The sequence below is a fragment of the Plectropomus leopardus genome, chromosome 7 (genome assembly GCF_026936395.1).
Source record: "Plectropomus leopardus strain MGB_pleo_1.0 chromosome 7, ASM2693639v1, whole genome shotgun sequence".
NCBI lineage: Eukaryota > Metazoa > Chordata > Actinopteri > Perciformes > Serranidae > Plectropomus > Plectropomus leopardus.
The window spans coordinates 23,013,619-23,031,522 of NC_142182.1; the positions used below are offsets into that span (position 1 = coordinate 23,013,619).

The following is a 17,904-nucleotide window of genomic DNA, read 5'->3' on the forward strand; positions in this document are numbered from 1 at the left end:
AAAAACAGTAATTTAGCATCAATGAAAACAGGAGCTGCTGGTTAGGCTTCAGTGGTGTCTCTTGTTCAATACCTCAACACTTTCCTGGAATTTCTCTCTCTTCTCTCTTGGACTATGCTAAACTGCCCCCATAATCTCCGGTGGTGCTGCTTGTTTAGTCCGTATCCATAAGCTTTCAGAAAATGTGACAAATATGGACAAAAAGATTGTGGAGTACCAACAGAAGACTCCCTCTGTGCCCGTATACGTAGCTAAAGTTGAGCATAAATGATTCCTCCATAATTTAGTCAAGAGTTCCAACAATAACCAACTCTGGTTTGGTTGAAATAATAATAGCTTTTTTTTCTTGCATTGTCTTTGCTCTCTCTCAACTGTTGCAGGCATGACATGGGCTGGCCGTTTACAGTCTGACCTGTAACATTATCCCCACCACTCGCAGTCAGCTCAGCTGCCTGATGTGCACTACATGCAAACATCCTCATCACAGCCTTTTCAGTATGATGTTGATAGAAAGATGACCATCTGTATTTTGGACGGAGCTGAAAATCAAACCTTCAGGATTTCTAAATAAGCTGTTTTCCCATAATATCATGACATATGATGATGAGCCTACTGTTGGTCCACTTCCGCCTCAATCTGATAGTTTGTTTGTGTTATTGCATGACTTTGGTGCATAGAAGGGTTAGTTTGGATTCAACAAAGTCACAAAATCAATAACTCAAACTAACTCAAGTATCAAGGCAGTGGCAGAACAGGAGCTCCTGATTCCAGTAAGCTTAAATTATTGTTTTTCTCAATGAAGTGTAGTGGCTTTGACAAAAGCATAGAGAGGGAACTGAAGCCTATTACAGCTTTTCCGTCGGAAAGGCCTGTCAGACCAAAAGATAAAGCAGTGAAAATACTCCCAGTATAGTGTACCCATAAACTGATATTGATTTTTTAGGTGGGACTCTTTTAAGGTTTTAAAATATGTTTTTCTTCTGCCCAGTCCACAGCAGTACATTGTTTAGCTTCTGTGGCCTTCTTCAAACTATGAGCATGCCAACAGACATCAATGCATGATACTGTATATTGACTATGGATAAATACCTAAGATGACCCCACTTCAAAAGATCCAAACAAAACCTTTAAGAGTAGTGTGTTGCTAGCAATGCATGCCATCACTGTATGCAAATGTATCTGAATATTGTAAAAGTAACAACACTGAAACTGAAAAAGAAGTACTGCATGCCAGCAGAAAGTAATCCTTTTGTTATAGTTTGCTCAATGGGAAAATGACAAAACAGAGACAGAGTGACAAACTTTCCAAGTATCTCGAGTTAGGTTTCCCTCCTGTCGATCATTAACAACAAGTGTAGTCTTGTGGGATTTCCCCTCCAAAAAAAAAAAAGAAAAAAGAAAATGGCTGAGTATGGGCTGCGGGTGTCTGAGGCTGCCAGTGAATGATGGTACGTATTTGATCTGTGCCACCTCCCCCCCGTCAACATATGAATAATACATGGAGAGAGCGGCTGCTTGTTCAAAAACAGATCTTCACAACATCAGAATGTACTCTCTGAAAGCAAGCAAACACGTATAAAAAAAACTACACTATGCGTATATGCTATAACTGCGGGACTGACACATATTTGTAAAAGCTGTTAACAGCGGAGTGGGATGTTTTTCCAGGAATCATCTATAGCGACAACAGAGACAAACAAATGGCAGCACTTTCTAGGAAGTAAGAATTTATAGGATATAATAACTTTAGCTATATTTGCAAATACTGTCATGTCACACAGTCATTCATGATGATGATGATGTTGAATGGATTGTGCTTGCAAGTATTTGTAAAAAGCGCAGTGCAGAATATGTTTAACACCTTCTGTAAGAAAACCAGTCTGATGAATTTCCAGGGATATAAAGAGGATTAAGGCCTTGTCTACATGTATACAGATATTTTTGAAAACTGGTATTTTCTATATGTTTTTGCCTCTCCACACCCAAATTTGGGAATTTGCTGACATAATATATATGTGTTGAAAAGAACTGAGAAAGGTGTAGGGATATATAAGTTTGACTTCTACCTACACCTGATTAACAGGTGATCTTGGGGAAGTGTAGTACAGAGTCAACACAGTACTGTACAATATGCTTAGCACCAAATATGGTATGATGGAATTAAAAAAAATTTGAGGGTAATGAGTTTGTGTGTGTGTGTGTGTGTGTGTGTGAGTGTTAGACGTCTGTAGTGATTCAATGACAAAGTTTGTTTATGTGTTTTCAGTCAGGCTGACAGTAGTGATTCCTAGTGTAATCCCATTTAGGAATGGGGCCTAAATAAACATTATATCTAAATAAAAAATACAAAGGAGGACAAAAGTTTTCATCTTAAGAAACATATAAATTAAAAATACTGTCAATAAACACCAGGGGGAGCTCATGGTGTTGGGGTGAGAAATCAATGTTTTGACAGTAGAAACAGAAAATGTAATGACCTCTGAAACTTACTGCTCCAAAAGAAAGCGTTTTTTTTTTTTGTTTGTTTGTTTTTTAGCCTTTTCATTATTAAATAAGTGAGTGTTTAGTGACTGAACTAAATCTAAATAAATGGATCTCTTGAGTATGTTGCTGGCCTTCTACAGCTGCCTTATTTGGGGCTATAAATGCTTGCAAGTTTTGTGTTCAGCTAGTTTAGTAAGATGTACTCTGTGAGTGTTTGTGTGCAGTCCTACCTGATGAGTGTGTTGGTGTGGTTCTGCATCAGCGTGGCCTGGTTCATGGCCCTCAGCCAGGTGTTCATGTCCTCCTGGGTGTCAGCGCTGAAGTAATACGTCCGCATCCCAGTGTGCTCCGCCTGCGAGCCAATCACAGAGCTCTGCTTGTAAATGTACGAGCGCATACCAGTGTGGCTAGCCTATAGGAAGAGAGAAGAGGCCACGTCAGCGAGAAAAGGAGATTCGAGCTTTGGTCAAAGAGATGGAGAGGATTCATGCTGTCCGACAAGAGAAACAACATCAAGGGCCACATAAGCATCCACCAATACAGAGAGAGCCAATGGGGGAAACCACACAATAGAGAGACAAAAAATGCCAGCCAGTTACGACCAACACAGCCACAACTTTTGACCAATGAGAGGAAAGATTCTTTGGCGTGATGGAGAATAAGAAATCTGAGTGTCAGAAAAAAGAGCCCCAGAGTCTCCTCACAAACCTGTTTTTTCCCTCCTATTACAGCTTAGAAACCTACTAAGAACATATAAAAGGTCAAATGACAGTTAAGAAACAGTGATGTTATAATATCTCTGCATTCATGCTTGCTATATTTCTTGACAGTATATCTCAGAAAATAAGGAAGCAGCATCAGTTAGAGTGGTCTGAAATGGAAAAGCAGCTCTGCAAAGACATGGTGTGAAATGCAAGTCTGATAGACGCCATGACAAGGTAATTGTACTGTGTAATTTAAGTGCTGAGCTCATGACAGGCACATTCAAACTTAAGATTGATATTTCTTTGTATGCACAGTAAAAAAGAAAAAAAGGCTATTAGTCACAGATCTAATACAGGGCTGTCGGTGTGTGACAATCGAGAGCACATCTGCTCCATTTCATCATCGGAGACAGATATAAAGATGCAGCGTGCAGAATATCAAAAGAATCAGACTGAACAAAACACTTGATGTGTGATGTTGCAATAAGATTTCAAGCTGAGTCATCACTGATGAGACATATACCCAATGATACTATAGAGCTAATAATATGAACAAAGGGCAGCACTTGTGTGCACCTGTAGAGAAAATTCTGGTTTCAATGTATCAAGTTACTCACATAAATCAAGATTTACTGGCTGATGTTTCACTGCAAACTATATATCAATACTGTTTTTTTTGTTCTCTCTGAAGTCCGGTGTGATAAAATATCTGTGTTTACATCTGCATTGGGACTGCATTCCAACATTTTTAGGCTTTAAAGCTATAGTTGATAACTTTTGAGAAAATATTTTTTTGTCACATTAGATAAAACTGTCATTATATTCACACAGTAATACATGAGACAGATGATCTTTGAAATCGTGCTTCTGTGCCTCCTCTTAGCACTCCTAATGGCATTTACAAGAATCCACCACATTTAAACGAAATTCACCAATCAGAGTCGAGGAGTCTGTAACTCAGATAGTCAGTCACTGCTAATAAACTGCGGTCAAACTGTCAAACTAGGCTGCGCGCTTTAAACATGAATCAAGATTCTGTTATTGCATTGACTATTTCTCACCTTAAATGTTTTCAAAGACAAATTTTTGTGTGTATGTAGAAATTTTTGACCCTGCCGCCATATTGAACAAAGTACCACCCATCAGCCGGGACAAACTCTAAATATGTTTCTGAAAACATCTGAGGTGAGAATAAGCATGACGTTAACAGAATCTTGATTCATATTTGATTAGCGCTGCCTTGTTTAACAGTTTGATCACAGTTCACAAGTAATGACTGACATGACTGGCGGCTGGGTTAGAGACTACTGAGCTCTGACTGGTCTGTTTCCAACATTCACAGTGGATTCTTGCAAATGCGAATAGAGGCGCTATGACGAGGAGAAACATGATTTTTTTCACAAACTAACTGTTTCATGTAGTACTGAGTGGATGTAATGACAGTTTTAGCTAATATGAGAAAGCTACTTGCATAGTAGTTGTTTTAGTGATTTTTCTATGTTAACAATGGACAGTTATTGTTTAAAGTGAAAGAAAGACGTTGCTCATAGTGAAAAATTCACAGAGCATTGTCATCCGACTGCAACTTTTTCAATCGGTTGTGTCTTTCAGCTATATATACTGTACATATATATATATAAAAAGCAGGCTGCTGATTATAGCAGAAGAGCTCAGATTAATCTTGTGTGCACCAACTGATAAGCATCACCTTAGCGAGTAGCAGGTGCACATAGACCATTAAAGAGAGTGAATGTTAAACTTATTTTCATTGGGTGGCTGGAAAAATGTCTACTAAATGTAACATACAAAACATGTTTTCAGACAAAAACAGGGGCTATGATTTTAAAGAGAGAAGTATCTTTTAAAAAAAAAATCCATTGTGGGGTAAATTTGAGGAATGGTGACCTTGACCTTGGACAAACAAATTCTAATCAGGTCTTTGTTGTGTCCAAGTAAAACTTTGTGCCAAATTTGAAAAAAAAAAAAAAACCCTCAAGGTGTTTGTGAGATACTGCATTCACAAGAAAAACATAGACCAGGTCACAGTGACTTTGACCTTTGACCACCAAAATCTAATGAGTTCATTATTATGTCCAAGTGAACGTTTGTGCTAAATTTGAAGAAAATCAAGGTGTTCCTGAGATATTGCAATCACAAAAATTTGGACGAACAGACAGCCAAATCTAAAACATAATGCCTCGGACCCAACTACCACCAGTTTGGAGGAAAATAAACCCCAAACAAACAGAAAGGCATATTGTCTGCTGCAGAGCTGTGTACATGGCTCTGTTCTACTGGCAGATGTAAAGGTGTTTATTGTGTACTTTTAATGGATTTAAAGCTTTAGAACACCTGGAAACACATACTTATTTTGGTGGAAAAAAAGGTTTGTTTTCAGCTTTAACTGATAATTTCTCTCAACAATTTCCTACATCTACCAGAGTGCTGTTTTTGCATCATAGAAAGCACATTAGAAGTAATTATATTCAAAAGGTTATGCTGTTCGTGTAGGTGGAAAACACAGTAGGCATTTCAGCCAAAGGAAATTTGAAACTGCTTCTTTCTCAAAAATCAACATGTTTCGAGCTGCACCGCATTGTAGTCTACTGAGATGATTGTCAGTAGAGATGTTGGTATCTGCTTCCTCTACGATGGATTTCTACCTTTAAATCTGTGCAAGTCCAGAGAGAAGCCTTGAGAGGCTGAAATCAAGGCGTTCACTGTTTGATAATTCATATAGGCTTCTTGCCCAATATTCCTGCGACTGAACTCGTTTTTAGTCATGCTAAAAATATCCCATCGTGATGTCACTGATATTATATTTGCCTAGCTATCCACAGGGAGAAGAAAACACACCACCAAACAACAGACATGGCCATGAAATTCAAGGAAGAGTACATCACAGACAGCTGTTTAATTAATAGCGTGTAAGTGTTTTGTATCCTTGATAAAGATGTCCTTGTGGTGAAAGTGGGGTTATTAGAGGCTCTTTTTAAAGTGAGTTGCACTCCACTGAGCACAGCACTGCTCTATAAATGTCCTACTTTTCCCTTTCCTTCCTTCCTTCCTTCCTTCATTCATAGGTTGGGATTGGAAGACAAATGAGAGAACCCACTCAACAACAGATGCATGCAAATGAAAAGTAATTAAACGCTAAATCTTCCCAACCCTAATTCATTCACTGAATAATGAATGCAGGATAATAAGTGTGTGAGGCGTGTTGTGGTGAGATCTACAGCAACTGCAGTCATTTCACTGTGATTTCTTTATTTAGTTTATATTGTAATAAAATGAGATGTGATTCCTCAGCAGTTTGGCTTCTTGTCTGCAGCGTCATGACAGTCAGAAACACACACATCCACTCGTGCAGTTCAACGTACACACTAGACAAGCTCATGAATAATGCAAACAAAGGCTGCCACCCCTGCTGTTCTGTCTTTGTTACTATAACGTGTGAATAAACTTCAGCACACAGATGCAGACATATACGCAAACAAACATAAATGCTCCCATTCTTACATCCCCTCCAGGTTCCCTAACAGCTTGATACGTCACCCGTCCCCTGACAGCTCTGCCGTCTGGCTGCTGAAGCAGGCTCATTTTAGTGGCTGCTGTTCACTAAAAATAAAATGACAAACTATAATTTCCTTGCTGGCTATGCTTGAGTATCTACTTGATGCTGATCCTGGTAGATATTTAAAGATTCGGGAGTTGATTGCACTGCTCACTCGATTCGTCCAAATCCTAATAACCTTGTGCACCAGCTCTCCGGTGATGCTTAGGTGGATGGGTATTGTGAATAAGTATGCATGACTGCACTAAGTAACTTTTACTGACACTCTGTGGAGGTGAGTAGAGGCTGGTAATGTTCTCAGCCTTTCTCTTTATTGTAAAGACTATTCTAATGTGATTGATGGTAAAATGTTAAATTTAGTGCTTTGAAATGACTGCTATTCCACATAACTGACAAAGTGGTTCTAGGTTTTCGGGGCTCCAGTGGTGCTGATTTTTTTTCCCCTACCTGCTAGTTCACTTCATTTTCTTGAAATCCAAATTAATTCTACATTAGATGAACTGACTAAACAAAAAAACCTGGATCCTAATGAATTTGGCTTGTGGTTTCTAATCGTGATCCACAGCTATGTACATTTGCATTTGAATCAAACACAACAACGGGTGATTAGACTAGTTATGCAAGTTAAATATTGCACACAAGTCTTCTTTAGCATGCAAGTTAAAATAAGTCAGCTCTGACTTTTGGTTTCAAATGAGACACAAACAGCAGCCTTCTGGTTGAAAGTCCTGTGTTTGTTTGATGCATACATCCATCTGGGCTTCCTACCCAAGTGGGTTCCTCTGACCCCAGAGGGTTAATTAAAAACAAAACAAACTTAATATGCTTGAAAAATATACCCGAAATCTGCTACAACGCAAACAAAAATGTGCTCTCCATCTGTGGGTTCATTGGAGAATGTTAGCATGTTCAGTGCTTGTAAACTGTTGTCTCTTTTTGTACTCGTTAAGCCATGATGAGGCTTTCTGATCACTGAAATCAGCTGCAGGAATCTTTGGTAAAAAATGGAAGTCTGCAGCGTCTTTGACCACCACGCTGCACAGAGGAAAAACAACATGTGGAGCATGCACAGGGCTCAGTCAGCCTGTCTCTTTCAGGTGTTAAGAGGAGTTTAGATGACAGGAAACAGGCAGGGAAACTAGTTAGCAAACACTCATCTTAAAAATGACTATATCCAAAAACACCCTAAAAATCTTGACGAAAGGAATAACAGCATCCCTGGGAAGCAGCTGTCAAAACACGCCAACTCGCTCGCCATCAACATTCTGACAGCTACAATGGGAAAGGCTTCTTGATGAGAGAGAGACAGAGCACTGTGCCTGGAGTCAGATGTTTGGGCACGTGCAGAGATATTGGCATGCATGCGCAGTGAGTACACACACAGCGCAGGGACACAGACACAAATTAGTACTGTAATATGTTGAAAATCCAAATTCACACCCTAATCACAGAAAACGGGATAGTTAGTTCAAGGAATAGTTTAGATTTTCTGAAATGGGACTGTATGAGGTTTTTATCTATAGTCACTGTATTATATATAACTTATGGTGGTCAGCACACCCCCAGTCTGAAGGCAGTCAGTGTAAAATTTAAACTTCAGGTGAGATTTAACGTTAACCCAGGACCACAGTTTGAATTGGAGGTAAAAGTTTCGGTGCAACAGAATTAAATTTAATATACGTTCAGAGTAAAAAAATAAATTGGGATTTAAAGAGAGGTTTGAATTTATTCTTTCTTAATTTTAAACTAGTTTTAAAGATAGGTGGAACAGAATTTAAACTTAAATCACCATGCTGGTGAAATCCAGCATTAATCATTAACTCAGTTTTTTTTTTAGGTGGGACCTTTTTTTAAGGTGGCCAAAATGAGTTTTGCTGCTGTTCTCTATCCACAGCAATACATTACTTAGCTTTCGTTTCAGCACTACTGTTGCTCACTGGGGACGTGCTATCAGACATCTAATGTAGGTAATACACGAACTATGGAATCAGATGAAAAATCTGAACTAGCCCTTTAAACCAAAGACCTCTAATCTTAACCCGAATTCCAAATCCTATTCCCATGGTGTTCTGGAGTGAAGACTGGCCAAAAACGACAATGTCACAACCCACGCAACCTCCACCAAACCTTCATTTAAAAGCCTTGTCAATTTCAATCTCGAATCACCAGCTTTGATTTTCCCCTATTTTAGTTACATCAGAGCCCTCACACACACTTGTGACACAATCCAACACACACCAGCAGCAGTTTAAAATAACACTGGGAGACTGTGTCTCTCTTTAGCAGGAATGCTGAGTGGGTCATTCAGCTCTGAGTGCGTGACCGAAACACCTACACACTGAATTCATACACAGCTAAGCCTCTTTTTCTCTTTGTGCTTTGCGTCTGTGTGGGAGTTTTTTAAGGGTGTTCCTGATTATTTGTTTTCTCCACTATATTGTTGAACAACGCTTGACGGAAAAATATGAAAAGTCCCACTCCCCATATCTTTCTGCCCTCTATTTCACCGCTTCCTCTCCACCTATCGCTTCCTCTCTTTATTTTCCAGCGCTAATCACTTCCTTCCCTTTCTGTGTTCTCTCTCCGTCGGCCTCTCTTTTTCCAACTAAATAAATATCACTCACTATATGCACTCAGAAGGGCTTACAATAGTGTCGGGCTCTTTTCCCGTGGACAGACCCAGACATACACACTTTGTCAGGGCGCTATTTAAAGAGTCATTGTGCTCATAAAGATAAGCCTCAGCTGCCGGAGCACCACACAGCTCCTGATAAGGTATGCTCCCCTAAACTTGTAGAAAATGAGTTTACACTGAAAAAAACATCCAAATGGAGACAACAATTGCTTGAGGGTGTTTTGGTTTTAAATCATGGCAGCTTCTAGCAAAACATTCATTGTATTTTTTCTCTGTTTGTAAAGGAATCCTGTTAAGAAGCTGGAATATATAACAGTTCAAATTTCCCTTTAACAGCAGCTGCTTTGGGAAAAAAAAAAATCAACATTTTAGTGACTGAGGGGTTGCACAGCTTGTATTAACAGTAAATGACCTCCTAAAAAGATGACGTGAGTTCCACGCCATTAGAAAGCTGCATGCTGGTACAGTAGATGTGACAGATGGAGGAGACAGCCAGAGCAGCACATAGATGAACGATAAGCCCCACACCAGATAAGCCAAGATTCATTTTACGATAACGAGGGCAGGGTGAGAGAAAGACAGAAGAAGAGGGAGAGAATAAGGGGGAATTGAATAAGACACTGAAAGTAAAACACAACACAGCCAAAACGACGTTCTCAAAACATGCATCAAAACCCAACAGAGGAATATACAAGGCTGCTGTATATTCCATCATGTTCGGACCCAAAAAAGCCACACCAACGGCAGACAACAAGGATATATAATGTTTACATGTGGCAAAGTGAGAGCACGAGAGTACCTATTTATGGGAAGACTGTCACTGGGCGACGCGACACACTCACAGGGAGAGAGGGAAGTCCCAGTCGGGCAGCCAACCAATGGGAACAAGAGAGGGAAGAGGATTCGGTGAATAGGGGGAAGGAGGGGGTGGAGGGTGGGAGGTCGTCGAAGCTTGAAGGTTTCATTTGTGGCATCAAGATGTGTATAGGTCGATTTAGTAATCAATGGGGGCAGCACTCACAAAAAACATCCATCATATAATATCCACTCTATCAGGCTCGTATGGGTGGCTAGCTGGTCCAGCTAGTGGGAGTTGAAGGCATGGGTTTAGCAGCACTTTAAATTATTCTAAAAAGGCATTTTTTTAAACCTACTTTGACAAGTTGGTGTGGTTTTACCTTGGGTTTCAGTTTATTTCAGATGTTAAAGAGGAACTATTATGCTTTTCCTTATTTTCTGTCATATTAGGCTTGGGCGGTATCATGGTATTACAGCGTAGCGGGGTATTTAGAAATGCTGAAGTGGGGCGTTGGGTAGCTGAGTTGGTAGAGCATGCACCCCATGTTTAGGCTATGTGTCCTTGTTGAAGCAGCCCCGCGTTGGAGTCCTACCAGTGGCCCTTTGCAGCATGTCAATCCCACTCGCTCTCATCCATCTCATTTCCTGTCATCTCTAGAGCTGCCCTATCAAATAAAGTCCATAAAAGCCCAAAAGTAACTTTAAAAAAAAAACTCATTGTATGTAGTACACAGCATGCACCACCTGAGCTCAGTCTCTGGTCTCTACTGGTGGAACAGGAAGCTGAGCTGAAAGATACCACAACACCGACTAGTGTACGGATAAATTACAGGATTGTAAACTGCCAGCGGGCAGCCACAGCAAAGAGAGACCGAGGAGAAAAACCGCATGTTTTTTACATCTAACCTGGTAAGAAGGATAACAGTGATGGTTTGGGTGAGTTTTATTTTGTTTCTGTTGAGTTTAAATGAAGTGTGTTTTATGATGAGTTAACGAAGCGATTAAGCCTCGTCTGTCTTGCGTAACCGAGAGAGGGGTGTTCAGTTGTATTTCTGTTTAATAGAGAAAATAGATGTGAGAACTGATTTTTTTTTTTTTTTTTACATTTTGTAGGTTTCTTTAAAGTATTGTTAGTCTGAAAAGCTGAAAGTAAGTAGCCAGCAGGAAGGGCGGGTGTTGCACACTTATGTATACTGAATACTCCAGTGAAATTTCAAGGAGGTATGAAGGTATGAAGTATTAACATACCGCCCAAGCCTAATTGGCATGTTGTTTGTACGTGTTCTGAAGTCCCCTTGCCGTCACAGAGTTTACAGCTAAGAGTAAGCATGTCGGGCAGAGTGCCATATACATACTGCAGTGGGAATGAGATCCAGAGAAATCTCCATAACGACCATGTTACCATCCTTTTGGGTTGCACCCACTTAGTCCGGGACACCCTGAGTGCCTAGCTCAAGGCTTTTGATCACCTTGATTTTCTCCTCCACTTCCTCCTGGATCATGTTGCTTCTGTCCCGCCTGTTAGCACTGAGCCTTCCCCTCCAGAGCCATGAATGCCGATGATGTTGCACAGCTTCAGAGAGCTTGTTGCCTTGTTTATAGCTGCATACGTGGATCTCTGAATCATGCCAGAGCTCTACACTTTGCCACTTTAAATTCCTCCACCTCTGATGATAATGGAATCTGAAGCCGGCCTGATCTCACGCTTAGACACACAGAGGAATACCTCGGAGAAAATGTTTAACCATCTCTGTAAGTGCTTGCTGATCAGATCAATAAGAACTCAGTGCAGCAGCCATTTTTTTGCACCTGGTCATCTGGAAGATACCCAGCTTTTTCAGTTTGTAGTGACTAAATTTATCATCAGTGAAATGTTTACATGTTTTAATACTCTAAGTCAACATTCTCATCTAAAGACCTTAAAGCCGTGAGAATGTAGAGCATCTGTGTCTCGCTCACAGATGGATGAGGGAACACGGCTGCTGCAGGTATCAAACCTGTGACCCTTTGGTCTCAGGGATTTTCTTTAACAACCAGGCCTTGAACCAGGCATAAAATTGAATCAGATTTGATGACTCACTGATGACAAAAAGAAAATTGCTGTGTCTGTGGAACCTGAAAACCTTGTGCAAATATTTATCTGGAAATGCACACACATTTTTAATCTATGAATAAAGTAGAGGCCTATTTGCACATGAGGGCAAACACTCTGTTGTGGGTGCTGCACAGTTTGCCTGCCTCTTAACTTCACACGTGTTGGGCTCGAATACAAAAGACTTCATTGCCTCAGGGAATGGAGAAGCTGCATTCCATTCTAGAGGAGCTTTTCTGTCTCAATAAAGACACTGACAGACATTCAGTGGTAATAGACATCGCTACAACAGGTGGTGAGTGCTGCGTAAAGCTGAGGGGTGGCTGGGCAGGCAGGGTAACGGTTGTAGGGAAATTTTCATCTTTTTTTATTAACTGCCATTCAAAAATCAATAAAAATCTGTTCATATCTTTTCCATAATTGCCAAATCAATCAGACGACTGCTGAAAAAGCAAGGATTTAAAAACTCTTACACATTTTGAATGTGAAGGAATAAAACAAAAATGTAATTTAACCAATTTTTTGACTTCACGATGTTTTTTTTTATCTGCTTGCAACCTCAAGACAGTTTGTGATTGCTGTGAGCCACCCTTAACAGAGATGTTTGTTCAAAAGAGATGAATACACACTAATAAATTATGCTTGACAATATAGCTTGGAGGGAAATTGCAGCGTGCCACCAAACCTGCTTGTCGGCATACAGTGCAACAGGTGTTATGGTAGTATTTCAGTTGTAAAGCAATGTGTATAATTTCTGATGAGCGTCTCTGTATTAAATACATATTTTTTGAAGTCTCCTGAATATATTGATTATGATATATGTATCTTTGAGTCAAAGTCTCGACAGCATCAAATTAAGTGTGCAGACGAGCTCTACATTCTCTGCATTGATTGCACTGGTAGAAGAATCCTGTAAGCGTCTCGGTCTTGTCATAACATTCAACACAAATGTTTGAAGTCAAATGGGCTTTAACAGAACATTTCATGCTGTGAGGTACAAAAAAACCACCAATTTAATATTTTATTCCTATTTGAGTTTGCATCTTCTGTTAACATGTTAATATTTGGTGGGATTAGATGTCATGACCTTCTCTTTATCTCCCCTGAGGTGCATTTCTTCCCCCATTTCAGAGGGAATTATTCCCTTTTTTTGTTATGTTTTTAATCCAAAAGCAGAAATACAGGTGACTACAAACAGACACTTTAAAACAAACAAAACCAAAAAAAAAACAATCACATCAGAGAACGTGATTTAAAGATATGAGTCAGCACACAGTAGTCTGTGTAACAAAAACAGGCGTACCTTGAAGGCATACTTTCGGCTGATGTGGTCCTCAGGTCCCACGGGTGAAATGACATAGCTGGGCAGAGGAATACTGCCAAGGACCGATTCCTCTCTGCTGTCTGGAGAGAGAGATAGAGAGACAGAGAGACAGAGAGAGAGAGAGAGAGAGAAAGAGAGAGAGAGAGAGAGAGAGAGAGAGAGATGGCGGGTGGAAATGGGGAGAGAGAGGGAGGGAGTGGATAATCAGAGTGAGGAAGGTGAAAAAATGAGCGACAGAGATATGGGGGAAAGGAAAGCACAAGAGATTAAATATCACTCATCACCCACTAATTTCATCACTGCCTGCCATCAGTATCATAACACTCACATACACACTCACATAAACACACCCGTATGCCGTCATTTATACCACGGTGCTGTGCCAAACAGTAAATGACCACTCTGGTATCAGAGTGTCACTGAGCTAAAGCTGGCCTGGTCCAACTGGCAGCCAGCCGCCATTCCTGTGTCTACCCCATCCGGTTCACATGCTGAGATCATAGCAAACACACACACACACACACACACACACACACACACACACACACACACACACACACACACACACACACACGCACACACACACACACACACATAGACTCTCACACACACGCCCTTCTATATTTGTAAGGACCCTTACTGACATGAGAAAGCAAGCAAAACTGTATTTATACAGCACATTTCATTACCGGTGGAAGCACAATGTGCTGCACAAAGTGAAAGGTAAAAGTTGCAGGCACAAAACAAAGCAAATAACCAACCATGAAAGTGAATAAAGTGCATTCAAAATAAGAATAAAACCTCAATAAAAATAATTTAAACGAAGAATAAACCAATAAAAGATACAAAGACATAAGTCAGAAGAACTGTTAAAAAATGAGTTAAAATTAAATAATAATAACACTAGAAGTAGAGCGTTAAAAGAAGACAATACATATTTAATAAAATTAATAAAATAATAAAAAACAATAAAATATGGTATATAGGCCAATAAAAGATAACACTGATATAATCAACAAAAAATAAATTAATAAGCCAGTAGAAGTTAAAATCAATGAAATAAAATAAAATGAAATAAAATGAAGTAAAATTAAATAAAATAAATAGTGAAACCAGATCACTGGCATGCATACTAGTAATGTGTATTCAGCCTTTAACACTTCACCTTAACCTTAATTAATCATCCCTAAACAGCCATTTGACAAAGTGAGGGCTGCTAAAATTCCTCACTTTCTTAAAACATAAAATACGAACACAAATACACACCAAACACGTATGCACCCAGAGTATGTCCTATCCTAATGAGTTCCCACATCTATGAATAAATAACTACAGAGTATTTGTTTTCCTCTGAACATCGTGACAGCACGCTAGAATGTGTGCGTGCACATGTGTGTATGCATGTGCACACAACCATTACCACGTCGTAAAATGTAGTGATGGTATGAAAATATGTGTGCACGGGCACCTGCCTGTGTGTGGCTGAGAGGTGATAAGGCCGCAGTGTGGATTAAAGGGGTAATTGGTTAAAAATAATTCAAGGACCTCTGGAGGAGACATTCCCTAAATGGTGGGCGAGACGGTGAGGTCGTTTTATCTGCATTGCCCAGTCCATCTCACTCACACACACACTGAGCAGACCACACCGTGACAAGTGAAGTTGGATGGCTTCTAAACAACACAAGAATGGCAGTATTTTGTCAGTATTTTGTCCATTTCATCCCCCGTTAAAAGGCTCTTTCTTAGTTTTTTTTTTTTAATATGAATTGATTCTAAGGATAGAGGGTGTTGTGTGCTGCACAGGGCTGTGAAAGAAATAAAACAGAGAAATCAGGGCTGTATCCAGGCATTCGAGTCACTGTGGAGCAGCTCCCCTTGGAAAATCTTGACCAAACACCAAAAAGAAATGTAGGGCTTAGGGATAAAATGACAGTTATTTAGATAAATCTCCCATACACCCAGGAAGGGGGCTACAATGCACCTTAAATACCAGTTTCCACCCACTATTAACCAGATAAGGAAGAAGGCAGAAAAGAAGAAGAAGAAGAAGAAGAAGAAGAAGAAGAAGAAGAAGAAGAAGAAGAAGAAGAAGACAGCCTAGCTATAAATATGCACAGTAATGTTATAATGTTTCAAATACATTCAGCACACCCATAAAGTAACTTTTAGTATAAATTGTATTTGACCACAGATAACAACAAATAACATCAACTAAAGCAGCTGTAGAGTCGACTCATTTAATCTCAACTGTGTTAGCAAGTTACCGAAAGTTATCAAGTTAACGTGACTGACTGAATAACCGGCCATTTCAGCAGAATTACATTATATAACGCAACCAAACTTCAATGCATTAACTTGTCCGTAAACATAATTTCTGCCTGAGTCATGTCATATGGAATTATGATCAATACATGATTGCATGTTACTTCACAACATCAGAAAATCAGTGTTTTTTAATGTTTTGATTGAGAAACAGAAAAAATTGCATCCTGCTTAAACTAGCACATAAAATATTGACCACAATTAAGATTTTTCTTTTGTCCATTTCTTTTGTTTACGTTGTCAGCAAAAACAAAATGCTTTAAACTGTCTGCACAGAGTTTGATATGCTCCTGACCAGCATTAACATTTCTTTGTCATTTGACATTATTTCGATTATAACTGTTTTGATTCCACCTCAGATTTGTAAAATGATCTACTGTTTGGCAAATGTTTTTCATGTGCTACAGTAAATAAGATTTTACACCACAATTAGGAGGAGCAAAAATCAGCCCTTAAACTTAAAAGAAATAATGATTTGACATTTATCGTGATAACTACAAACATAACCATTTGTTGTCATGATAACACTTTTAGCCATATCACCCAGCTCTAGTAAAATCTGATCAGTTCTTTGATGTTTCAATAATTTTCACGTTTTAAATAGAGCTGCAACTAAAAGCATTTCATTACTGACTGACTTGCAGGTTTTCTCAGTTATCTGTCTGAAGGAAAGTGAAAAATTGTCATTGCCCAGGGGTCACTGTGACATCTTTAAATTCTTGTTTTATCTGACCATCAGTCCAAAATCCAAAAAAGCAGACGAAGCGCTAATTTTATTAAATCACCTAACTTTTTTTCTTGCCACCCTTCCTGTCTTTATTTCTTAATTTCTATATCTATTTATATGTTTATATATGTGTTGCTGGCTACCATTAAGTCCATAAAATAAAGGAATCAGCCCCGAAAATACAATGCGTGTGTTTTCAGTATCAACATGTAAACACCAGGCTGCTACAGTTTCCAGAAACCAAGCAAACAAACGCAAGGACATGACCTCTACAGCCCACACAGGAGCCATCAAAGAAACAGGTAATAATAATGAAAAAAAAGATAGCGATGGGAGGTTTTGTTGTTTGAGCAAAAACAACGATTCAAGGAAGGAAATGAGTGGTGCTGGAGACAGATCAAGTGTTTTCATGTTGACAGGATAAACCTTTGAACTGAGAGAAAAAGACGGAGGAAAAAAGAGAAAAAGAAACGACAGAGAATTGATTTTTTCCGTCGAGGCGAGGAGGCAGAGGAGCGTGTCCCAAAAGGTTCCGTTAAAAATATGGAGATGAAAAGGAAAGGCGTGGAGAGGCAGATAAAGACAGCCAGAGGATGCAGACGGATGGCGAGGGAGGGATGGTGATGGAGTGTGTGATACAGCTTAGTGTGTGTCCATATCTTCCCATGTGTTTGAGCTGTAACCCACTGAGAGAAATCAGATTAATACCCGCCCAGATTGAATCACTGGCTCTTTTGTCAGCTGCAGTTCACTTCAAATCCTGCACCATCAGAGCACAACTCAAACGTTTAAACTTTGCCCACACCTTTTTCACTGAAAGGCTGTCATATTTCCAGTACATCTCTCTATATATATTTTATCCTCAGAAGACCAATGTCTACCCCTGGAGACTCCTTCAAGAAAGACAAGAAGACAAATGAAAAGATTTGTGTGACTTTGACCGCCTCATCACCTTGCATTACGATGTGTCTTGTATCCAGATTGTATTTACATATGATTTAACCTTATCACATTTACACCTGGTACTTATATGTGGCTCCGTTGTTTACATTAAGATCTGACTGCTCCATCTAGCTCAAGCAACCAAATGCAATCCAAAAAATCAGGTGAGTGAAAAAGAGGATCAGTACTTTTTAGTTCTTCAAAGAACCTTTTGCACTCCCTTGCAAAAATGTTGCATTTTCCATCTTTTTCACCATTATATTATTTCTTTGCCTGTCTGTTATTTCTCAATAGCTTTTTTA

At 39.4% G+C, this 17,904-nt stretch overlaps 1 protein-coding gene across 7 annotated transcripts in view; it reads right to left on the reverse strand.

Moving 5' to 3' along the window:
* Positions 1 to 17,904, reverse strand: part of LOC121949780 (pleckstrin homology domain-containing family A member 7-like) — a 178,519-nt gene that overhangs the window by 33,503 nt on the left and 127,112 nt on the right. For all 7 annotated transcript variants that reach the window (XM_088080226.1, XM_088080229.1, XM_042495539.2 and 4 more), the window contains 2 exons: positions 13,591 to 13,691; positions 2,715 to 2,896 (listed from right to left, as the gene is read on the reverse strand). In XM_088080226.1, coding sequence (XP_087936352.1) covers positions 2,715 to 2,896; positions 13,591 to 13,691 — 283 coding nt within the window. The remainder of the gene's footprint in view (positions 1 to 2,714; positions 2,897 to 13,590; positions 13,692 to 17,904) is intronic.